The sequence below is a fragment of the Tyto alba genome, unplaced genomic scaffold (assembly GCF_018691265.1).
Source record: "Tyto alba isolate M040663 unplaced genomic scaffold, T.alba_DEE_v4.0 Super-Scaffold_6, whole genome shotgun sequence".
Taxonomy (NCBI): Eukaryota; Metazoa; Chordata; class Aves; order Strigiformes; family Tytonidae; genus Tyto; species Tyto alba.
In genome coordinates this window covers 21,204,945-21,231,055 of record NW_024881327.1, presented here as the reverse complement: position 1 = coordinate 21,231,055, position 26,111 = coordinate 21,204,945, and the positions used below count along the sequence as shown (strand labels likewise).

The window sequence follows — 26,111 nt, the reverse complement described above, 5'->3', positions numbered from 1 at the left end:
GGGTATTTTAAACAGCTGTATACTGCGCGCGCGAGAAGATTCAGTGCCGTTATTACAGTCATAAGAAAGTGCCCTTGTTTTGTTTTGTTTTGGTTTTTTTTTGTTTGTTTGTTCTGTTTTGTTTTTTTTTAGCGGAATACCCACCGTACGAGGGGGGTGAGGGGGGTACCCTCGTTCCTCCTCACGGCTGGGCACATGCCTCGCTGTTCCCTCTGCGCTGCTTTCGGGGAACGGCGCGGCCAGACCCCCGAGCTGGCAGCTGCGCGCCCGCGCTGCGACGGGCGGGATGCAGGGTGTGTGTCTGCCGGGGCGGTGTCTGTGCCGCCCCCCCCCCCCCCCCCCCCCGCACAGCGGCGGTGCGCCCGGAGCGCGGGTCCTCAGACAACCTCCTCTCCCCGCCACACACACCGCGGCTTCGCGGGGAGCTGTATGTACCAGCGCCGACCCGCTCCCCGACGGGGAGGGAGGGAAGGATGTCTCGACGGCGCGTTGAAGAAAGACGGGGGAGGGAGTTCCGCGCGCGCCTAATTAAGAGGCGGCGTTAACCCAGGAGACCTAAGAACAGCCCCGAGCGCCGCAAGCCGCAGCACTTCTGGCAGCAGCACCCACCGCGCGCGGAGACGGGGCGGCGCGGGGGGAGAAAGCGTTGCGCGGGCGCGGAAGGGGCCGCCGCCGCCGGGGGGCGCTGTGGCGCTGCGGCAACCGAAACACACACCCCCCCCCCGCTCCTCCGCTCTGCGGCCGCGCACGTGCCGGCGCGGGGGCGGGTCGGTGGGGCGGGGGGCTGCTATAAAAATGTCCCGCCGCGGCACACGCACACTTCGGGGAAACTTCCCAGGCGCGGCCGTGGGGCGAGCGCCCGGTCCCGCCAGCCCCGCTCCTCCCTAGGGCGGGCAGCCCGCACCGCGGCGGAGGGCGGCTGCGGTCGCGGCCCCTGCTTCACCCCCCACCCTCCTCCCCCCCCAAACCGCGGGAGGCAGCGCTGGCGGGCGCGCCCGCTCCGCCCCGGGAGGCGGCGGCGGCGGCAGGATGCGAGTGAACGGGAGCGAGCTGAACAGCTCCGTCCTCCCGCGGGACCCGCCGGCCGAGGGCTCCCCGCGCCGCCCGCCGTGGGTGACCTCCACCTTGGCCGCCATCCTCATCTTCACCATCGTGGTGGACCTGCTGGGCAACCTCCTGGTCATCCTCTCCGTCTACCGCAACAAGAAGCTGCGGAACGCGGGTAAGGGGGTGGTGGGGGTGGGGGGGGCCGCACCGCCGTGCTCTCGGCGGCTGCCGGTAAAACTTTGCCCGGGCGCGCAGCTCCCGGGCTGGGCGCTCGGTGCCTTCGTCCCCTGCGAGCGGCCGTCGGCGGTGACGGATGCCGAGGGCTTCGTCTTTCCTACCGAGTCGGTGATCGAGCGGGTAAGGGTGTTTTTAGCGTCTGCCACCGAATCGTGGTGCTATTTGTTGGAGGTCTCAAAAGTTCCCACCTCACCAAAAAAAAAAAAAAAAAAAAGGCAGGTAACCCTTATTTAAGAATGAAATTTAGACACGGTACCGGGGATCCTGCTGTGGCATACAGCGTGTGTCTGTGCATGCTGGGTGCTATTCTTCTGACCGATTTTGAGTTGCAGAAACGTCTCCAGTAACAAATACTGTGGTTGAAGCTTCAAATCAAGCAAATACTAAGTTATAGGCATTGCAGGATTCGGACATCCTCCACCCACCCCAAGATTGTAATTGCATTTTCTCTGTTCACCTTCTGCTTGCTATCTAGGTCTTTGGGAATGGGAAACATCTGACAACAACAACAACAAAAAACACCAAAACCAAACAAACCAAATTTAGGCATGTTCTTAAAAAAAAAAAAAAAATCTTTAATTTTGATAGGATAGAGTCTGTGATGGTATATTGAGTAAATCCCTCTTAGTTCCTGGATTATTGGTCAGACAGGCAGGAACTTCTTCAGATTCATTCTGCTTTATCATGTCACACCAGCTGCTGCACACGTGTACCAAATGTGTGTGCTCAAAACCCTGTGCATCTTTCATTGAAATATATACAGGAGCGTGTGGAGAGAGCTGCATTGTTAATGAAAGCAGAATTTCACTTCACGATGATTGAGATGCGGCTTTTATTTTTTTCATAACTGGCTGCCAGGTTCTTTATTGTAACTCCATTAAGTTCATTAGCTATAGTGGTTTAAAATTCACCTGAGGAGGAACTTGAGCCTGGGCTTTGCTATAAGCTAGCCTAATAGGAGTCGCTAATATTGGACTCTGGCAAACAGCAGCATGCTTAATTTTCTAAGGTTAAGTCAGGTAATGCAACAGGATTGTGTGTTTCAGTTTTATTCAGCTATAGTGGAATGCCAACACACTGTATCGAAATGAAGACTAACAGATTTTAGTTTCTTTCTGCCTATGGTTGGCACTGATGTAAATTCTAAAAGCCATATTCTTTTCTTGCTTTCACTGACAGATTTAATTCACTGGAGCTGGCAGGGTTGCACACTGCAATACCGTATATTTGAGAGGAGAATCAGGCTCCAGAAGTCCAAGACAGCACTTGCCTACCCTTGTTCCCTGGGAGATTTTCAGATGGAGGGAGAAAGCGTTGAGATAGGCATATTGCTGGGGTTACTGCTGGGGAAAGGGTGATCTTCTCCTCCCCCTTATTACTGAATAGATACTTAAGCACTTCTGTGGGGAGTTTGCAACACAGACGTGTCTGGTACTAAATCTGAAATAAACGTGGTGCCCATTTTCTGGAAACAACTGAATCATTGAGCTCTAGGCGTGCACGTATTCTCTACTGTAGGTCTCATGTAATCCCTCTTGAACCCTGACACGTGCTCACTCTTACTGCATTCCTTGTTCTTGCCTTTTCTATCATAGTGGCGGTTAAGAACTGCAGCAAAATGGCAACAGTTAACTCCTACAGCCAGGAGAATAGAGCATTATTCTGAACATAAATTAGTTTAGACTGGAACGTGAATGAGATACTGTCTTACCCTCGGAAATTAAAGATTAATTAAAATGTGTAGATACTTGGTACAAGATGGGAAATAATTTATAGGCTGTTTTAGGAAAAAATAGTTTTTAAAGTTTTAAAGTCTGTCTTCAAAGTAAAGAGTTTTTAGTAATGGATAAAAGGAAATTTTGGAAAGAACATAATAAATAATCTTCAAAAAGATGTGCAAAGTGTTTTTGAGTAATCCTGCAAAAACCTATGCCTGGACATAACTTTTAATAGTGGTGCTCACATAACTACCTTGGCACTGAATTAAGAAGGGGTTACTCAGGTGGGTAAATTTACAATGAGGCATTAGTATTTAGAATACCCTGGCCTAGTACTTGTGAGTATGAAGAAGAAAGTTTCCTCAGTCTTGTTTACACTAGTTCAGATTATTCAGGAAGAGATTACACTGAAAATAATCTGATTTATACTTACAAGTAGTTTGTAACTTGCTAATTATAAAGACAGTTACAACTTACAGAGCTGTAGTTGATTTTTACAACAACCTATATTAATAACTCTTTTGCTGGCACGTTTATTGAGGAAAAGGGACACAGGATGAAAATTCCGCTGGAAAAAGGTCAGGGAGGAACTGAAGATCCCTCCTGAAGAAAATGTATCTCACTGAAGAATTTTTTCCTTCTTTGCAAGAGAGGACTAACAGAAATAAGGAGTATTTAACACTTTACCGAAAAGGTGGAGTAGTTGGGGGAAAACGTCTTGCATCTCTGCCCACTCTGTTATATTTTTGGAAGATAACTACAAGTTGAACCTATGGATTTATGATTAAAAATGTACATTGGGGAATAGTAGGAAGGCCTAGAAAAACCTTCTCAACAAGTGGTATAACCTTCCTGACAGTGAGAAGGTTAGTAAAAGACACTGGTCAAAGCAGAGAAGTCAGTATCTCAAAGAAGTTTGTCTCAGCAAGTGAGGAGTGTGTGATACTAGAGGCTCCTTCATAGTCACAAGCATGGCTTCAGTAGATGTTCTTCTAGACACAGAAGCTGATGATGCAACTGGTAGGATTCTCTTTTATTTAATGTACTTGACTTGTATTAAGTTTCATAGTTCTGGTCTGTTTGTATGTTTTTTTTTTATGGTGGCTTTGTAATCTAACAGATGCCCAACACCAATTCAGTCGTGATGGGAACAGCTGCAGTTTAATGCTGGCCTACACGAAGACTGAACTTGGCTTATGATGTGTGTGATCTTTTTTAACTTGGAAACATTCAAGGCATAAGGATTTTAATGCCCATGTCTTGATAGCACATTCACGCAGCTTGAACTTTAAACTGATGTGCTTTCTTTAATTATTAATGAAATAGCTCATTTTTAAAAAGTTTGGTGTAAATCATCCTAACATGTCTCATTTTCTGTCACTAATATTAAAAGATCAGAAATAAATCATTCAACACTTATACCCTGAAAAGATGAAATAACTAGCCTTGAGGAAGGTGGATTAAAGAACTAGTGGTACTTTTTGGAACAAGTGGAGTTTTTACTTGAAACTATCAACATCAGATTAGAGCATCTCAGAAAACTGAAGAGATCATTTAAAGTGACTTATGTAATATTACACACAAATTCAGTGATTGCTAGTATCCTTATGCCTTTGTTGTTACCCACACCAAGAAAAACAGTGCATCAAGAACAAGGTGAGGGAGCAGCTATAAGTCTTTGACTATGGAGATGAGTTTACTGCTTGTTACATTAAAATGTCAGTTAACATGCACCCATCATTTTGGTGACGGGGGATTTGGGTAGTCGGTGATTGCAGGACTGGACCATTCTTAAGGTCAATGAAGAAAGCTCTCAAGTGCTATTACACTTCTTGCTCCTCTTCTTCCTTTTGAAACTGTTCTCTTGGCCTGGTGGGTTGCTTTTTGTGCAGAGGTCCAAAGCTGCCCTGCTGTGTTGGAAGGGAACCTCCAGCAGGCAAGAGCAGATTCCCAGCAGTCTCACCCTCCCTCTTCTGTGCCTGTCCTGCCTGCTGACACCTGACATCAGCTGGGGTAACACAGGGGCTGGTGCCAAGATGGTAACCAGCACCTACCATGTCAGGGAGGAAAGCTGCATTCACCCCCTTCTTGCCCATTTCTGTTCTGTGCTAGATGTGTTTGGGGTTTTGTACTTTTTCCCCCAGTTTCCCGTGTCCTCGGCCCAAGCGTTTTGTCGCTGAAACTCTTGTTCTTGTGTACTAGTGAAGGTGGCAGAGAGGAAGCCTGACGTTGCTGAGGCCCCAGGGGCTCTAGAGCAGCAAGATACAGTTAACTTCATTAGCAGTGCAAACGTTCTTAAATTTAAGTATGTGTGTTAACTACTTTTCTGAACGAGATGGCGTTGAAAAAGGAAAATAACAGTGTTTGTATGATAAATCTGCCTCAGCTGCATTAGGTCCAAACAGTTTTGTGAAGACAGCTCTGTGAGTGCTCAAAAGAATAATGAACTCAAGAATAATCTCTGACCAAAATCTGTGAGATCGGTGAAGTCACTTATGGAAGAACTAAGGAACACAGCTACTTAGGATTATTTTTTTTAAAATCCAATATTTGTTAAGTAGTACAGCCATTGAAGAATTGGGGGATAGGATCTATCAGTAAAAATTTTATTTTGGAGGCTTTTCAAACTGGCCCTGGGCTTTGGTTTGAGCAGCATACAAATCTAGTTGAAGTATTCCTCTCAGCACATTTTCTAGAACATAAATTTAAGAATGGAACTATCTTTTGATAATTAGTTTGGAGATTGAATCAGCCTTCTCAGAATGATTGTTCTTGATGATGTTTTGGGTTTTTTTAGTTTTAAAATAACGTTAAATGCTATATTAAAGATTGTTTTATCTAAGAAATGAAACTCCTGTTGTGAATTCAGACTAATGGAATCATTGTTTTTGTCACAGGTGATCCTTGGACTTCTTTTTGTGCCCCGAGAGACAATGGGTAGCCTGACAAATATTTGACTCGAGGGAGATAACTTGTAGAAGATCAAGTTGTAGCACAAATTCAGGGCTCTGATGAAAACTGTGATGTTGATGGCAATGAACATTATTTCAGACATGAATAACTTCCAGTATTAAAAATGGTAAGCTGTCTGGGAGAAGGGAAAATGTCTAGTGAAGATGCTGAACTTTGCCAATTGTTGAACAGAACTGAACATAAAAATACAGTTTAAATAAAGCTGTTCCTCAGGCTGGTTTTGATTTGAATATTTTACTGCATCAGAGGTTTACTTCAGAAACCTGTTTAAATGGCACCATGCTGTCAGTGACCAAAGGCAGAGATGAGTATTTCAAATAATGAATACTCTATTCTTACTAATGTCTGCCAAACTCAGCTATTTAATCTTCCTGAAAGATGCTGAATTCTGAAGTTTTCAGAGGCACTGCTTTTTCCAGTTGGCCGCTGCCAGCGGACAATAATACTGATATGCTATACAGTTAGCTGTCTCTTAGGTTATTTTTTTGAGGGGTTCTCTCTTTTTTTCATTAAGACTTTTTTCATCTTTAATCTTTGCATTAGAAATTTCTGATCTGCTTCTACTCTTATCTCTTTTCTATTTCTTTTTACACTATCCGCTTTTCTGTCTTGTTATAACATAGATACTTTCTGTCTTTCTAGCATAAGACATCATCAGCAGTTTTAGTTTAGTGACAGAAAATGCTACCAACAATAGGCATCCAGTGCTGATATGACAATGTCCATTCTGTTTGTACAGTGAGGCTTGCTTTCCTAGGGCAATAAAAATGTTGCTGTGTCAATTCAATACCATGCATCACAGTTTAATTTTGCAATCTTAATAAGAACCTTGTCACCCTTGCTGTTGTCAGTTTTTCTTCTACTCGCATCCATGAGCTGCCTCAAATTCCACATTTTTCACTCCTGAGAAACAATTACCAACTTCTGTTTCAGGAGGACAAGTGTTACTAAGGATTCCTCAGGATAACAGAATACCTTTTGTGAATGTTTTAATGTTTGCTTATTTAATGAACAAATGAACTTGTATTTAACATACAGTTAAGTAATGCTTGAGACTATAATACTAATGCTGCTACTAAAGAAGTTTTCTTTCAAAATCTAGCCCCCCTGAAGTCACAGAGAGGCAGTATTACAGTTCAGCAGGATAATCAAGGTTCCTACCTTATATGACAGAATAAAAGTCTGATTATCTTCTTAGTTTGAAGAATGGATAAAATATGGAAAAAACTTTATCAATACTCTGAAATTCAGATAAGCATACTGCAAACTTACCAATCTATTATTTTTCAAATAGAGCAGAAACTAAGGTATAATCAATAAATGTTTACAGCTCTTTAGATAGTGGCTTCTTTAGCTTCTAAATAGTTTTGTGGTAATAACTGACCAGTAAGTGTACAAAGTTTCATGTCCTATAGTTCTTTTTTAATGAAGTTCGTTAACCATAAAGAGAAGGCAAATTTATACCCCTTCCTTGAAGAAACACCCTGCACCAGAAGTAAAAGATTTTTCACTCATTCTTTTCATAAGTGATCTAATACAGTACCAGGTCATACCATAGTTAGCTATGGTTTTTGAAGAATAGTTACTACCTTATTGATGATCAGAAAAATGCAGCTCTTGATTTTCTCAGTCATACTTGAGTTAGGGATTTGAATTAGGTTGTATGGGTTTTGGGTAGGGGGGTGTGTTGGGTTTTCTTGATCACAGAGGACTCCATCTTTTCCATTTCTAGAGTTCTAAGGAAGTCCTTTAACACTTCACTCAGACTCTTTAATCTCCCTTAATTCCTAAGGTCCCTTTTTCTCTAAAACAAAAGAGAGAATAGCAGCAGCTAATTTCAAACCCTGCTGTGTGACCAAGCACTGGAATTCTCTATTCAAATACATACTAAGCAGCTGGAAACATTTGTGAATGGTTTCAGGTTAATTATATTTTTATTTTTTTCTGGCCACACCTTTAAACAGACTATTTAGCTGCCTTCACTATGTAAACTGGGGAGGATCTGCAATTTTAACATTCAGGCCTACAGAAACCTGTTTCTACATAATGTGCACATGTGATTTTTACATGTGATGCTGAAATATAAGGTCTATTTATATAGTATCACTTTGACTTTTCTTTTGGGGTGCAGATGCACGGTTAGCAAGTGTAATTGGCCTTCAGGGAGAGGTTACTAAGCAGAGGTACTCAGCCCTTGTGCTCATGGAGGATACTCAGCCTCCCTTGGTGCTTGGTACTGTGTGAGGTCAACCAGTAACATTGCTTTTGTTTCACCTGCACCTGAGTATTAGCCTAGTGTGGTTATAGTGCAGCTGTCAGTACTACATTATTTAGCCAGATGAGATGGCCAACTCTATAGCCATTGGCCAGAGTGGTGAATGGGCGTGAGTACAGGGATCAGCCTTGAAAACTGGTATCCAGTCACACCATAGAGAAGTTTCAGCAGGTACATATATTTGTGTGTGCTTTGAGGAAAAACAATGAATATTTTTTCCTCCCTGGTAGTAGGTATGGATTTAATTTCATGTTCCTGTTTTCCAGACCAAGTGATGAGTAGTTTTCTACTCCTTAGTCTAACTTGACTTTTAAGGATGTGTTCATCTCCCTGTCTATGTTTGGGAGAAAATAAATGATTTAATTGTGAGAGGTGAAAGAGTATTCTTAGCCAAATACAGTTAGGGTATGAACATTTTCATGTCAGAGATATTTAAAGGAAAGTGTACTTCTTTATGTGAATTTTTGTCATTAACAGGCACTATTTGCCTCTTCAGTCAAGCATCATGAAGTCACTTGTAAAATGAAGAATTGCAGTGCCTCTATCCTCCTTCACCATTCTATGTTTTTTTTTTTTTTTTTTCTTAAGTAAGAGCATCCACAGACTTGTTTTGAAACTGGATATTGCTGAAAATAGGGGACTTACATATTATGAGGAATCAAAGTTTGCATAAATGTGAATGAATCAGTTAATTGAGTTGTATTTCTGTTGATGAAGAATTAATGCTCTATAAATAAAAAAAAACCTACCTGTTTTTATTAACAGTTTGTGTGTCTTTTGCATTAATATGTTCTGTCTTATAGTAATTATTTACATTAAATATATGTCTCCAGGTTATCTCTAGCTGTGTAATTCTGGGGTCTGCCTTCTGTAATTTGAGTATTGTAGTGTACTGTAATGCCTGCACGTAACATGCAGGTTCACATAATTGTAACTTACTTAAAAAAAACCTAGGTTCTTCCCCACGTTTCCATTATGCCATATTACATCTCCAAACCTTCCCTGAATCTCTGTTACTGAATAAGTTCTTGCTTAGAACAAAGGATTGAAAGGGACCTTCTCATCAAATCCAATTTCCAGGTGTAGTAGATGTTAATACAAATCCTTTCAGAATCACCTTTCACCCCAAATTATAGGTTTTTCTCCTTATTCAACCTCAAGAAGGGTATTCTCACTGCCTAAAGGTATTTTCTGTCAGTTTATGTGCTTTTGCTATTGTACCAGTGTTACTTAGCATCTCTCTATTCTTGTAATGAGTAAAAATAAAAACATTATCTCTTGGCTGTCATTTTGCTAGTCCAAAAAAGATGGCTGTCGAATTCTATTGCCTATTTACAAAATAGCCCTTTCCCTTCTGTGAGAGCACTACCCCTAGGAGTATGCCTCATCTCTGGAAATACCTTCCCTAAAAGCAAAATTCTAGTTTTACTGAAATTAATAGCAAACCTCTTACCAAGGTCAGTGCCTGTCTCCTTTCACGTTTTTGGCTGCAATGCTTTCCCATGAGTCAGAAGGCTGCTATACTGCTAACCTCCTTAAACCCAAAGTGCTATAAGCAGAGAAGTCTACCATAAATTTGAGTCACAACAGGATTTTTGTTGGATCACTTGTAATAAAGCTGATTGCAGATCAGGGTCATGAGTGCGTGATCTGTGTATCCTGAGGTGGGTACATCATGGGAAGCCACTTAAAATTTCATGTATAGTAGGTATGCAAGCTATTAAGTTTGAGAATTGAAGCTTTAAGAACACCCCTGGGAATAAAGAAAATGCAAGACATGATCTACAACTGCAATGCTGTCCTTTCTAGGATTTTGGTGTTTTTTTGTCTAACAAATAGAAATTATGTTACTTAGGTCAAGGACAGTTTTCTTGTACTAGAGTTGTCTGGTCAGATTACATTGGTTTATCCTTGATGTTATCTTTGTCATCCTCTGCTTTCTAGGAACTTGTAGCTTTTTAATATGTTCATTGAGCAGAATAAATTTCAGAATTGGGGTTTTGCTGCTATAGCCTCATTGTACAGATTGTCGGGTGGTTCTGTTGTGAAATATGACATCATCATATATATGTATGATGTGCCTTTGGAAATGTCTCTTATCAATCTATCTCAAACCACTATCTTTTCAACTGTCCTTTTGATTTTTTTTTCTTGTCTAAAGAACTATACTGTTGAGAATCTCTGCCGTGCCCCATAAACCCATCTTATTCTCCCTTCCTGATGATGTAATGCATTTTAGCACCTGTTGTTATGGATTTTCTTAGCATTGGCTGTGTCTTATTTTGGAGTTATATAGAAGCATGTTTATATTAAAGCATACATAAATCCTACTGTTTTTTATCATGTTACAGAAGGTACTCTTACCAAAAGTTGTTTCATTTTATGGTATACTTTGATTTTTATGGATTTACAGACATAGATGCATCTAGAACATCTAGAAACATGTCCTCTAACTATTTGGGTATTTTTGCAGAAAGTACCTTTTCATTTTCCTTTTTTTTTTTTTTTTTTTTTTTTTTTTCCCCAATGCAGCATCCAGTGGCACATAGTAACTCCTATTTTTGTATATTGCTTGTGAGTGTACACATTCTCTCTTAGAAAGGAGGATCTCTCATATGTAAGAGAACAATATCCAGCATGTCTGACAGGGAGGAAGGAAAGTAATGTTTCCTTATCTTTCCTCCACCTAGACACAGGTGGTAGGTTTAGTTCATGGTATAAGTTAGAATAGTTCCAGTGTTTCTGTAATTCATGCTTATTGAGATATGTAAACACAGCTTTCACTGGCCAAGATCATTCTAACTGTTCTGCACGTAAGCATCCCAGACTACAGAGTTAATATAATCCTCATCAGGCTTGGTAAAACTCATCATCTCCTCTGTATGCTGGTAAGTATGGAGAAAACAGCAGAACCAAGTTTGTGTCTTAGTGTATATTAAATATCTAATGTAGAGCTCAAAATGCAGTCAGATTTTCTTGCCCTTTCTTGCAGCAAAGGTTTTTGAACATTGTTTTTAGCAGATAATTCAGCATGTCTTTTGCAGCTTCTCTCACAAATTTATGTACATCTTACTCCTGTGTTTTGTGGCTCTCCTCCAGATTCCTTTTTCTCTTGCCCATTCAGCATATCCCATTACTGGGAATTTCTGCAGTGCCTGATAAGACTGTCAACTATGAACATTTTGTTGGCTGCTGCAAACCTGCCTTGATTTTCATAGTTTTTATGGCATAATACTTGTTCATAGATGCTCTCCTCCAACAATATTTTGTATCTGCCTAACATACCCACTTTTGTTCAATTAATTTTGGCCATTCCTAGGAATTTGTTGTGCTTCTGTTCATAAAACATTTGCACTTTTTCTTTGGATGATCCATACTCACTGGGTATTATACTGAAGATGGTGTATAGATGACCACTCCTGTATTGAAGAAAAACTTTACACTATCCTTGTTAAATTGTTTGTTGCTGAAAGGTTGTTTGGTTTGGTTTGGTTTTGTTTTGTTTTTTCTGTTTTCTCCTGCATTTTTCCATTGAGGGTAGGTCTGTTTTGTCTGAAAGGCTCTTGTTTTAGAGTTGTTATTGACTTGGGTTTGTCCCTTATGGGATCCATTACACATTCTGTGAAAGCTGTTTTTTATACACTCTGTACTAAGAGAATACTGAGATGATGCACTGTTCTTAGGGGCATTGTGAACACTAGCATTTTAAAAGGATGTTGAGTGCTACTTTTGCAATTATTCCTGGTAAAAATTTCTAATGCATACTTAGTGACAATCTAGGGGAGATTATACAGTCGTACAAAGCTTGCACTTGCACATTGCTAATACTGCTTGCAGCTGTCATGGTCTAAACATGACCTAAAGATGTGGCTGAATCTGACAAACACGTAAATGCAGAAGTAGGAATGGAAAAACCAAGAAGCAAGTAAGCTAAATTGAAGCAACCTACTGGATGTAGAATTTGCAACCTGCTTATTGTTGGTGCTTGTTTTGTACTGGGGTATCCCAGGGGTATTAAAGGAGTATATGAATCATTACAAAATGTACAATACTCAGGAATGTCCCTAGCCCCTCAAAGAATTTCAAACACTGCACAAGTAGATTTATTTCAGTGATGGATGCGTTTTTTCAGAGCATGCCTAGTTTATCATCTTTAGGCTTAGCAAAAAGGAAGCTTTTCAGCTTCAGCTGCACTATAGAACTTTTCAAGAAAAAATATTAAGAACTGTCCTTATTCCGGACTGTTGCTTCCATTAAAGTCATCTCACCTCAGGCTTTTTGGGTCCCTTCACATCTTACAAGCACAAAGTCAGAATACCTTATCTGAGGGAGACCTATTATCTCTATAAAGTGAGTATCCATAATGATGCAATACACTAGCTTCAGTCCCTTTAAAAAGCTTGAGATACATTCTCTAAATACAGCAAAGGATAATAAGTTTCTCTGAATTCCAAGCTTTATAATGTGTGATTTGTTCTGTAGTACTTTAGAGCTGAGGCAGAAATTTGTGAATTTACCTTTTGTGTAAGTCATCTATTATGAATATGGCAGATTGTGATTTTGTTTTCCATATTTGTGACCCATTACTTGAAAACTTGTGTCTGTATATAGAATCGGTTGTGTGGACTGTTGTATATATTTCATATATATAATTACATATATTAATTTCTGACTTTCAAGTTTAGTACTCTCCCTACTCTTTCATGAGCGGTCTATGAGTCTGTCAGTATCCAATTCAGTCTTGGTCTTCGGATATATTTTTTAAACAATTTTTGAGCATTTTGTGAAATTCTGAAAATACACCTTGCATGTTGCAAGAATGATAACTTTAAAAGAAAACACTTGTTTTTTTCCAAATATCCTTACTTATAAATGCCTTTTGTTCACAGAAGTGTTTTATTCAGAGAATATATGTCTAATACACCTTCAAAAAATTACCTTGAAATAAACTGTGTAATTAAATGCTATCTTATGAATGGAGGCAGTTTCCTCCTTACGTTTGCACAGCTGTTTTTAGATGAGATGATACAATGAAGATAAACATTAGAAGTTGTTGGGTTTATTTTTTCTGGAATTGTTCCAAAACGTACCATTTTGAGAGGCATCAGTTAGATAGCAAAGCTAGTGGAGTTCACGAGACTCTGATTCACCTGATCTGCTAGGTTTTCAACAAAACTATCAGGTAGATTAAGTGGCCTCCCTTGAAAAAATTAAAATTTACTAATTTGAAAAAGTATTTTCTAAACCATAGGAAAAAGATGAAAGAGACTTACATTTATGACAACAGAAATTAAATTACGTAGCAATAGGAATATTTACCAGTTTAATGCTTATCTGTACTGCCCATGTCATGGATTGAGCTTCTATGTAGTAAACATTGCAAAAAACACCAAAAAAGAGGTCCCTATGAAAAGATTTGAAATCAAGTAATTAGGAATCGGGTTCATACGATTATTTATTATTTGAGATCTGATCACAGCAGTATTCTGGAATTCTCTGATGATCATTCATTACAGTTGTGTGCCACGCATATAACTTGTATTACAGCTGGGTAAGAGATGTGGCAGAGTGAAAGCCTGTATGGTGTATATATGTATGTACATATAATAGGCATATCATATACTGTGGGGAATATATATCTCTGTTGAATGACATATTTTATACTGGCCGGAACAGCACCCCATACACTAATAATTTCATTTTTAATTAACACCTGCATACCTTTCGTTGCAGATGTTTAGATTTTCTGCCCTTTCAGTATGTGAGAATACATCTACTGATATATTTCTCTTCAAAACTAATTTTAAATAAACTGAGTATCTCAAACTGTTCTTTTCACTTCAGTAGCATATTTCATCTATCAGAAGAAAATCCAGAGCCATCTACCCCATTGAATTCAGCTATGTTGATTTTTTACACTGAATTGAGAGTTTCACAGTTGATTTTAATAGCAGTGGCATTGCCCATATTTTGTTGTGTGAAAGTGAGCTGTCTGTGCCACCACAGAGTTTGGTAGTTTTCTCCTTAATCTGCTTTAAGTCAAGCAGATCCTTTAACTGATGTTCTCAGGTCTTACAGCTGTGACAGTCAGCTGCAGCTGATGTTACACCCCCCACCCCCCCCCACCCCCACCCCCCCTGTAATGATCTTTGCCTATTTATATTCAATTTCAAGCTGTGAGAAGCTCTGGTATTTTCTTATTTAATAAGACATCTACCTACTTAAGCTAAAACAGAACTTGATTGAATACTAACAGGTAGATTAAGTGGCCTCCTTTCAAAAAGTCTTTATTTCCACCATTTCCATATAATGTCATTTAAAACTGACACATATTCAGTGTGCTTTACATCGTTACAGAGTCTGTGTAGCATGGGTGAGAATGACCTATAGTAAGATAGGCACCTGAGAAAGTGAGAAACTGCTGGAAGTAAAAGACAAAGTTGTGTTCCAGGGACTGGAGCTTTGCAATGTGTGTCATCCACGTGCATGCTCTGCATCGCCTTTTACTCTCCCTATCCCATTATTGAAGTCCCTGCACCAGGACTCCACAGTTCAGAAGAACTGAGAGCTGTGAAAACAAGTACCAGCTTCTCTATCCCAACCGTGGAGTGGAGAGAACAGGACAGCTGAGCATTCTTGAGATAAACTTTCCAGCCGCAGTGTGTACGGTGAACACACCTCCTCTACTGCTATGGGCATGTATAGAGTTCTGAAGATCTGTAACTATTAGTGAGATGCTTCTTTTTCTCTCCCTGAGATGGAGGGATCTGTAGGAACTACTGGCTGGGGAACCATCCATTCTGTCCACTTCAGGAAAACCTGGGTAGGTTAGCAAGGCTTTACAGTTTGCTAAGGACATTTTTAGAAACATAGTTCCTGCTGCCTTCAAATATAGTCACCTCACAGGGGACTCAGACCAAGCTTCTTTTTCTTTTTTCACATGACCTTTTTTGTACAAGTGAAGAAGGGGGAAGGTGGTCACTGCTGGGTTTTTTGTTGTTTCTTCAGACTGTTTTTTTTTCTGTGCAGTTCCATTTCAATACAAATTTTTTTAAGGATGTGAATACCTCAGTCAAACAATGCTTATCCCTGAATCTGACTTAATGCTTTGCAGGTCTGGAGCTCAGCTGTGTATGTCACTATTGCAATGCTTGGAACTAAAAGCCATTCTAAAGATTTTTTTGTGTGTGTGTGTTCCTTTTTTTTTTTTTCTTGTCTAAACTGAACTTAGCATTCAAATGTTTTTGAGAGTAGAAAATACTCAAAACACACAAAATTCTGCCACTGAATTTTCAACAAGTCCCAAGAATACTTCAGTTACTTCATATAGTTTTGTCTTCATCTTATTGCAACACCTCCGCAAAAAAAAAAACAGAGCATGATTAATGTATTAAACATCTAGGGAAAAATATATTATCTTTTGTGCCAGTTATACTTGAGAAGAAGAGACAAATGTATTTTATCCTGTATCCAGATGCTCAAGGCACTTTCTGCTTGAACGACTCGACTCTTCTTCTGGTAAACAAAGTATTCAAAATGAAGCTTCTAAGACATGTTTTTAGCAATGGTAACCAGAAGATTTCTTATGTCACTGTATCTACATGCCTAGTATGTCCATGCTCCAGTCACTCGAATCCATGGATTTATCTAAAATCAAAATCAGTTCCAACACACTGCATTCCCCTTTGGCTTATCCTTAGCTGCTTGAATTGTCACAAAAGTCATCTTAATAGAGGCAGATGCTTTTCTTCAAAATAAAGTTTCTGATACTGTTCTTTGAGTATTGACAGGCCAAATCTGTGCACATCAATTGCAATCCAAAGTTCAGAAGCAGCTTTCAGTGTTAAATTTTCTGGGGTTTATTTGTCTTTCTTGTTTTAAAGTTAATTTCCAGGTGATTTTATTCCACAATTTTAGTATCTATTTTACCCCATTTTTGAATGTTTTTCATATGTGAGCTCTTACTAATGATATTAAGCAGGTTTTTCTGGTTTCTAAGACAAATGGATGGTTTGCAAAAGACAAATTTGACCATTTCCAGCCAGCAAATGACTTCACTCTTTTGTGCCAGTGATTCCTTTCACTAATCATGTCTTTTAAGCTAAATGGCATTTTTTGCAGATTTTTCCCTCCCAAAAATTCCAGGAGCGTGACTGCAATAAGAGAACATCATCTCTCTTCAGAAAAAAGATAAGGTTGCTACCTGTTGGGCTGTCAAGCCAAATCTGCCTGACATGTATGTTTTGCCAATGATGTCATAAAGACCCGCACAAAGCAGAAAGTCTTTTTAAACTCCATCTGTATTTTAGTTATTCAGAATGGAAAAATGTCTCACATCAGTAGTTTCAACAGTTTGGAAACTACATAGCCATAGTGATTGCTGTCTGGTTTCTACCTGGCAGAGTGCAGTGGCTGACAAATGAACTATGACATTATAATGGCACTTGGATTCTGAATGGGACACATAAGCATGATCTTAAAGCAAATAATTTAAGGTTCTTGGGAACTTATAATATCTATCAACATTTTTTTCTTGTTGGAAATTTTTATTTGTTTCACTCTATTTCCCTTATCTCCCTTCAACCTCTTGTGCACTCAGAATGAAATACGGGTAGCTCTCAAAATACTAGATATGTCAAAATCTGTAGGGATGAGAACAAATAGCTGTTGTAGGAATTTCAAGGGTTCAGCCAGTCTGCCTCTTACCCTACCTAACACAGGATCAGTTCTACCAAAGTGACCCTGAAAAAGTATGTGCTAGCTCAATTCATTACTGTATTTCAGAATCTGCTTGCTTATTTATGTGCAATGAGGTTATGGAGTAAAGACTGACTTTGCATCTATGCAAACAGTAACTACTTTCTCATCCTCTTCAAGAAGTGTTGTTTCTCTTCCTGCTTCTAATGGCATGTGGAATTGATGAAGAGAGCTCAAAAGTATTAACATCAATCTTTGAGGGTTCTGTCTTTGTCACACGTCTGTTGCATACAAAGATTAAAAACATAATCATTTTCCAATAACACATCATCATATTTCCAATAAATTAATATGAGAAATATTCACTTGCCCTTTATCCTTCACCCAAGACTTCAAAGAAAAATATCAAAAGAGTTTGACCAATTAGAAATCTACTTTGGATCATGTGAATCATCTTATTGAGGTATATGACAAAAAAATCTCTGCATATGCTGGAGTGTTTACAGTTTTGGAAGGCAAAACCTTTAATTTCAAACTATATTATGTTTTTATGCTTCAAGATAGATTAGCAGTTGTAAAAGAAAAAATGACTGTTTAATATTATTACATATATTTTGAGAAGAATGAGGGGTTTTTTATGTATAGTTTGAGAGTGGTAAGATTTGGCTTAACCTTGAGTGTTAACAGTGAAGGTTCTATGTGTGTTGACTGAAAAGTCTTTGTCTTCTTAATGAAGTTTTGGGTTTTTTACCCCCTGAAAGTTGTTTCCAGCACCCTACGGGTGTTAATGATCCATAACTCTATCAGAATTTTCAGAATCTCATTATAAAAGCTCAGTAAGTTTGTTATCTTGCCAAATTCACCTTCAGATTCAGATTCTGTGTCTTTTAGGTTTGTGGAAATTTTTTTAGTCTTTGTATTGATGACCAAGAAAAGCACATTGGTCTGTTGATACTTGAATAGTGATAACAGGATTCAGCCTTGGCTGATTACACAAGTCACTGTCTAGAACACTTCAGTGTGAATTTTGCAGATGATGACGTCTAAAAAAAAAAAAAAAAAAAAAACAGAAAAAAGGAAAGAAGTATCTTTTGTATCTTTTTAATTGCTTTTCATTCTGATGATGATAGAAAGGGTGAATGTTGTTTCTTCTATTGCTGGTTTCTGAGAGATCTAATTAATCTGTTTTGTGCATCAGCTAAACAAATTAATATCTCTAGAAGCAAAATTTCCTTTTCCAACTAACAAGCCCAACATAATTTTTACTGACCATAGGCCTGACAAAAGTCATCTAGCCTTTTCACATATGTCTTGCCACCCTTCTTATGTAAAGTCTTAGTTTCATTAGCCATGATTTTAAAGACACAAAATGACACTTCTGGAAGAAAAACTGTGTAACAGTTCTTTGGTAGATAACTTTTACTATAATTTAATCTTGCTTCATCTCCTGAAATCTGATTTCAGGTACTCTGTTTTGAAAAAGTTTTCCAACAAATTATTCAAGAATAACTCTTTATATCTAATTGTATCTGCAATTATTTCAAAGACAGTATTAAGATGAAGTAAATTTTTTGTGACCCTTCATATTTGGAAAGGAGGAGTGAATGGCAATATTAGAACAATCATGAATTACGTAGCAAGTCATGGTATCATGGTAAAACTTCAGTTACTTGAATGGGACTAGCACATCAATCTTTAGTAAAGAAACTGAACCCCTGCAGTTCAACCCCTAAATCAAATAAATTGTTCCTTTTGATCCAGCTTTGTTAGGGTGTTTTCCTAGTCTTAACCTTAATCAGCTTCTGCTTTACAGTCAGTGGACAGATCAGCCCATTATCTTTGCACCATTCAACCTGTCAGAATTCATTAGCTTGCCATCTCAGAGAACTCCCTCTGAAACCAATTGCTTGTTAATTCATCTACAGCAAACTCTGAGGGATTTTGTTAAAGAGCCATTTTAGGCAAAGTATTTGATTTATACATCCTTTGGCACTATTTAGCCAAAGGTTCAACAAACGTCTGATTTTTACAGCTCACCCAAGCTTGGTAAGATTTTTTTACTTCTCAAGATTTTTAAAGTAATCTGTTAGCAGTGATTTTGGCAGTGGGTAAATACTACAATAAAAATCTTGTGTGTTATTGCATAGAACTGCTTGGAACTTTTTTCCCTGTAGGGAAGTTATCTTCATTAAAGGACACTAAAAATAATAATAAGATTCAGCATCTTTCGATTTGTGTGTTCTGTAAGAGACATTAATTACTTGCTGTACATAAAGTATATTTTTCTGAGACTGCTACAGGGCATTGAAACTTTCTCCTTTTGGAATACATTTTCTTCATTTTTTCAAGCCTGATATACTTTTGTAAGAGTGTTTCCTTTAGGATGACCAATATTCTCTTTAACTGAAAACTAGCTATTTGATTTAATTCTTATACTGGAATTCTAAACCCTTTAAACAATAATGGACATCAGTATTGTATTTAAGTTTGTTTACAAAATGTCTCTAGAAATTGTACACCTTTTCTTGTTGTCTTCATAGGAGAGTCATAATAAAACAATCTGGCATATGTAGGAGTTCTTTCTCCTGAATGTATCCTCATCCACAAATATTTTTTAGGCCGGAAAATACTTAGGCAATTACCTGAACAGGGAAAACACAGTGTTGTATCAAAGGACTAAGGACAAAAATGTCTACAGATCTGTGCCAGCTACAAACTTTTGAAATTTGAGTAATATGTTTGGGAGCTTAAACAGCAGTGTAGAAATCTTACCTTGGACTCTGTTTACTGGTTTTGTGTGTTCATTTGTTTATTATTAATTTCAAACTCTTATATTTCTTCTTAAACAAGAATGGGTAATATTTGGCATTCTTGTTTTCTTGTATTTATGATTTATATCATAGTTACTCTCTTTTTTGGAATGTCATTCAAGTCTTCTGCTGTAGAGTACGAACCAAAGCACCTCAGTTAGGAGTACAGTATCAGAGGCCTCTATAAAGTCAGTGGAAACACCTCAAGAAAGCTGGTCTGCTGAGAGAATTCTCCATCATGTTTTTGTGCAAAGTCTCAGGGGTTCATGAGTGCCATGCAGATGGTTGATAATAATGAGCACTGTCATGACTTTTCTAAGAGCCATCTTTTCCTCATTAAAAATACATCTGGCTGCTAATTGCTCCATTCCACTAGTAATTCTTTCTGGTTTTTAGTTTCATTACTGGGATAACTACTCATTCTTATAAATATATGGCATGCCTGAATCACTAAGAGGAAGGCCTATTAATTGTAACAGAGAAGGCACAAGGTGAGAAGTTTCACTGAAAAGGTTTGAAGTGTCATTTTTCCCAGTAATTACATGGCAATATGGGAGATTATTACAAAGATATCAGAAGCCAGAACAATGAATGTTAGACATACAAGCTGGAGCAGAGGTACAGAGGTACAAAGGAGAGAAAGATCCAACTTGTTTCTTCTCTTTTTTTTTTTTTTTTTTTTTTATAAAATTGATTATTTTTCACCTCTGGAATCTTGTGTGCAAACTCCAGAGTCCAGGATAAAAACTTTTCAGAGCTTTTCCTTTATGAAGAAATATATGAAAATATGTATATTTTAAAATAAGCAGTAGTTTTTGACAATATTCCTTTCAAATAATAGGAAATAAATATTACTACTTCCTAAACAGTAAGAACACTTTTTTTTTTTGCTACTTATTGATGATCTACTATATTTTATACTGATCTTTTGTTCTGCTTAAAAGCAGAAAAGTAAAAGGAGAGGAGTAATAAGAGAAAAACATGTTTCTTGATAATCTGGCTATAGAAGCAGACTAACAGGAGCCTCATAAAGTTCATCAAGGAAAAGTACAAAGTCCTGCATGTGATTTTAGTTCACTACTTAAAAAGATCCCTCTTCTACCTTATGCCCTTCGTCAGCCTTAGAGAGGGAAGAGGGAAGAAAGAGTGTATGTCTACTGATGTACTATGAACACATGAACATGAATGTTTTTCCTTTTGCCTTTCCCGAGAAAGGTCAGCTGGAGACCAGGCTGGGTATGCAAGAATGAGCTGCCTCTCTTTGACAGTGAGCACATCTTTAGCCAAAAAAAAAGACATTTCATCCAAAAAATCCTCAAACCAAACTCCAAAAAATACAACGGGAGAATCAATGTTCAAAAGTTGCCATTGACACTGATTTGGAAAAGTTACAGAAATTATACAAAAATAATTATCTGAGATAAGATTTGTACAAAGGGATAATAAATTTCACTAAAATACTGTCTGGAGAAAACAGACAGTCTTTCAAGCATGGACTCTTCTCATGAGATCTGGCAAGAAGCGACAAGATCCAGGCTAAGTCCCATTTACACACAAAGGCTTTTAGTTTAATGTAATTATACAATAGATTCTAAATTCTGTAGGAATGTGTGATTCATGCAGAAGATTAGGAACATTCCGTTGTTTACTCTGATTTATTTTTAATAATATTTACCACTTACTGGGTGTATTCAGAGAACTGGCCTATGTATTCAGACTATGAGAAAATCTGATCGCTATAGTGACATTCAAAGCAGCAATTAATGGTTCTGACCATCTGTTCTCCAAAGTGCCCTACACAGACAGGAAAATTCCATATGCGGAACACCTACTATAAGTTCCTAGATTACATACCTGCTTTTCTCTTTTGACCCTATCGGACTTGGATATGACAGATACAGACAGCAGTCACTTTGAATTGCTCTTCCTGATTTCTTGAATTTAGCTTCTCTAGTAAGTGCTATTATCAATCTATGGCTCCAGTGTATTAAATGTATAGAGTCTATAGAGGCAGGCTCAGATGGGGCAGATCAGGCTCTGACTGAAAGTTAAAAAATGTTGGCTATTCCTGGAAACCATTGCTTTGTAGTACAAGTGATACCGATACATCTGAAGGTATAGAACTTTTCCAAAAGTTAAATATCCACATTTTCAGCATGAGTTCCAATCTGTATTTGCTATAATTGCTTCTAACGTAGTAGTAGGATGTTACTTTAATTCATCTGAAATTTTTGAAGATACGTCTTTTCCCCAGTTTCTCATTTTAATAAAGAATTTCAAACCCATTGACATCAACAATAAAACATTCCTTGATTTCAGTATGAGAATAAGGCCTGATGTTAACTCTCCACTAAGACATAATTTCAGAATAACCCATTAGGTCTGACTAAGACTTTAACATGCTTTTAATTAAAAAAAAAATCTTTATAAATTAACTAAAATATTGAAATTATTAAAAAATGCATTCAGCTAGTTGTAATTTCCACTACCAGACACTAGAGGGGAAAAAATGTTGTGTATCTTTAGACCACTACAATGCAAACCAAACTGTAACGTATTCCATTTTATGTATCACCTCTCAGAATAAGAATACAGTGACTTATAATAACATTTGTTAAAGATTTTCTAGTTGTATCAGGAAGTGATTAATTATACTAATGTTGTTGTTGAGTCATTGAATTAGCACTCAGATCTGAGAGAACACAGTATTCATAACAGTATTTTTTAGTAAGCAATCAGCTGGTATTAAGACATGATACAGTCTGATTTTTTAATCCTTACAGAAGCTGAAAATCCATTATAATACAGTAACAATTTTGTCCAGATAATGGTAGCTGGTTCATTTCATTCCCATCTACAGATGAAATTCTCATGAACTTTTTATACGTGCATCTTCATTCACAGAAACTGCAGTTAATCTTTTCTAGGAAACATGCCTGAATTTTCATAAGCACAAAGAATTCTTTTACGTTTGTGATTGTCTTCCTCCAAGCAAGTCCCCCAGCTTTTTTCTTGAACTCCATACTCTCAATGTTCTGCTTTTCCGCCAAAAAAAAAAAAAAAAAAAAAAAAAGAAAAAAAAGGAATTTTCTCATACCCAGTCTTTTGCAGAATCCAAATATTTTGGTTATATATCCAAATATATTTTATTTGAAATAATCTGGAGAATTTAGAAAATTCAGCGGTGTTTTCTTCCAGACAGGCACATAAAGCAGAAGTGTCTAACAGTCATGGGTAACAGGGAGCACAACAGATGTGTGCAAGTGTACTCCTCAAACTAAGCCAAAAAACATCCTAACCCAGATGTTGGAATATCTCCAAGAGTAAAAGGCATATGGCATTATGGGACAGTCTTAAAAGCAATGGGATATTATCTGTTCTCTTTCTCTATCTGCTGTAAGTTAAAGTTCAGTTATCTTGAGAGTTTTCGAAAGCATAACTTTTTAATCGTATTTTCTACTAATTTCTTTGCTCATTCCTTATAATTGCTACAGTTTTATAAACTGTCCTTATGGTTGTTTCTATTACAGCTGCTTAATACAACCTGCTGTTTGTAATGCTGAAAATTGTGATTGAGATTCTCAAAGAAGCCCAAAGAAACTAGAATTCTGATTCCCACTGAATTTGAGTGAGATCTGGCCATCCACATCTCTGAGGCCCATTTTAGAACCTCAGTTCAAGTTTCTCCTATGAAGACATCTGCTGCCTTCCTACTTTGATTTCTTTGCTTAGATTGACCAAAACTCAGTGGGTTAGTTTCAGGAAAAAAAGTAAGAATACTCTGTAGGTCAGAGATGCGTGTTAATCTGTTTTTCATATTGATAGATGCAAGTGATAGAGTAGAAGGTAGAAAAGATAAATATAAGTGTTCACCAAGAGAATTTCTCAAAATAATTGTTTACCCCTTGTCTGAATGCTACAGTACAGTGCGAGATGATGCTGTGCTAGTTCTACTAGGTGACAAAAGATGGACTGACAAGCAAGAAATAATATGAACTTTTGTTTGTTAGTAATTTTGTAGGTGAGAAGACAATGATGCAATTAATATTTGGGGGCTGGGGGAGAGAAAAAGATGATCATGACAAGCAAAAGGCTGGCACCTTTCCCCACAGTTATTTGGGTTTGTTTGTTTGGTTTTTTTTTTAACATGAAATGTAAAGATGAAAGAATGGCAAGATTTTCAGAAGTCCCCAAATTCTTGATGAAGTTATATTCTAAAATGTAAATATATCTGAACTTGAAGGAAAAGAACTCTACAGTCAGATCAGTTGGTTTAGTCATCTGAAAGTCAATCATTTTATGTAGAGACAGCCAAATACAGAGCTTTCCATGCAGCTACTTTAGATAATTGGGAAGATTTATTATTTTTATTTGTCCTTTTACAAATGTAACTTTATAGAGATTTTTCTGACCATTTTCCTAGCAATAAAATTCCAGTGCTTCTCACAAAAGAAGGGCTTGATTTTTAATCAAAGTGTGTAACTAATTAGATAAACCAGGGCACCACTGTCCTGGTCTCAGCTGGGATAGACCTAATTATTCTTCTTAGTAGCTAGAATAGTGATGTGGTTTGGATTCTGTATGGGATTTGATATGAGAAGAATGTTGATAATACACTGATGTTTTTAGATGTTGCTAAGAAATTGAGGACATTTCTTGTCCTGCTAGTGTGCAGGTGTGCAAGAAGCCGGGAGGGAGCACAGCCAGAGCAACAGACCCAAACTGGCTAATGGAATATTCCATATCATGCAATGTCATGCTCAGTATATAGATGAGGGTTGGCTGGGAAGCTGGCTCTTTCACTTCTGGGATTGTGGTTTTGGGATTTTCTCTTCTCAGGGATTTGCTAGCCAGGAATGGGCTGGGCATCGATCTGCAGGTGGTAAGTAATCACATTGTGCATTACCCTTTTGTATTTTCTATTATTACTATTATCACTATTACTCTATTTTATTTTATTATATTTTATTTTATTTTAATTATTAAATTCTTTTTATCTCAACCTATAAGTCTCCTTACCTTTACACCTCCAATTCTCTTCCCCATCCCCCAGGTGAGGGAGGGTGCATAAGCAGCTGTGTGGTGTTTGGCTGCTGGCCAGGTTTAAACCATGACATGTAAAAGTAATATATCTATAATGGAATGATATATAAAAGGGAGCACTTCATATGTTTTGTACAGCTTCATACATAAAGTATATCAAACATAACTACTTAGCAAGGCTGAAATGTTCCAGACAATGATTTTCAGAAACAAGTAGTCAGATTATCTGAACATATATCCATGCAATTGCTGATGCAGTTGTTAAATGTCATCCTCAGTTTTAAGCATGAATAAATCACTCCAGTTAATATTAATGAGGCTGATGTATGTTCAACAAGGGGAAGATATATCTCTATTGAATGATACTTGTCACTGAGATTTCTCAATATGTTAAATAGCTTAATTTTGTACTATTCTATCACATTGTATTCTAACATTATTATTCAACAACTTTGGCTCTACTATGAGTTATGATCAAATAAATGCACCTAAAAAAATTAACAGAGTTCAGCTTGGTTGGTAGTAGAGTCAGGCTTCTTCCATAAAATTGATATGGACTTGAACTTCACTGACATGCATAGAGGTATCTATAATAGATATCTGCATTTTATTTCTTGTGCTAGATTTATAAAAGAGACAATTTGTCACTATGTACTTGTATATAATACTATATATGTGTATGTAAGAATGAGTCTGTATATGTGTATAATTACAGACTTTGATTTTTCTCCTGCAGTTGCATAATTATACATAGAAGTTGTAAAATCATTAACCTACACATGAACAAAGAGAGGTTCCTATGGAAAAGACTGCATATATCCAGGAAAACCTTCATTTTGTTCTGTGACTTCTGATTTTATGTGTCCTTCTATTTCCTAGAGAGTTTGTCAATTGCAAATACAGTATTTTTGCAGTGTTGAAATCATAACCAATAAAGCTTTTGTTATTGAGCTCTAAGCTATGTAAATTTTTAATCTCTACAAACATTTCTATGTAATCTACAAGAAACAGGAAAATATATTTTATTCATCTACTAACGAAGATTAAGTGCAATTCAAGCTGGATTAACCTGCATTCCACAAAATTGAACTCTGCTGTACTCAGGGTTAGGCCTCCTGTTTCATAGTACTACAGATAATCCTTAATGGCACAAAATGTTACTGAGAGAATTAGTAGTACAATAGCTGAGAATCAGAATAGAAGCGTAAATGAAAGATCTGGCATAGTCTTAGTTTCTTCATGTTGCTACTACAGTGTTCCTTTCTTTTCTGATGCAGCAATGTGACATGCATACTTTATATAGAAATATTA

General features: G+C 37.8%; 1 protein-coding gene across 1 annotated transcript in view; it reads left to right on the top strand.

Annotated features, from left to right (window-relative positions):
• The first annotated feature begins 820 nt into the window (after positions 1-820).
• MTNR1A (melatonin receptor 1A) overlaps positions 821-26,111 on the top strand; it is a 54,384-nt gene continuing 29,093 nt past the window's right edge. Inside the window, exon 1 of the mRNA XM_042808415.1 lies at positions 821-1,222. Within this exon, the coding sequence (XP_042664349.1) occupies positions 1,030-1,222 (193 nt within the window). The 5' untranslated portion in view covers positions 821-1,029. The remainder of the gene's footprint in view (positions 1,223-26,111) is intronic.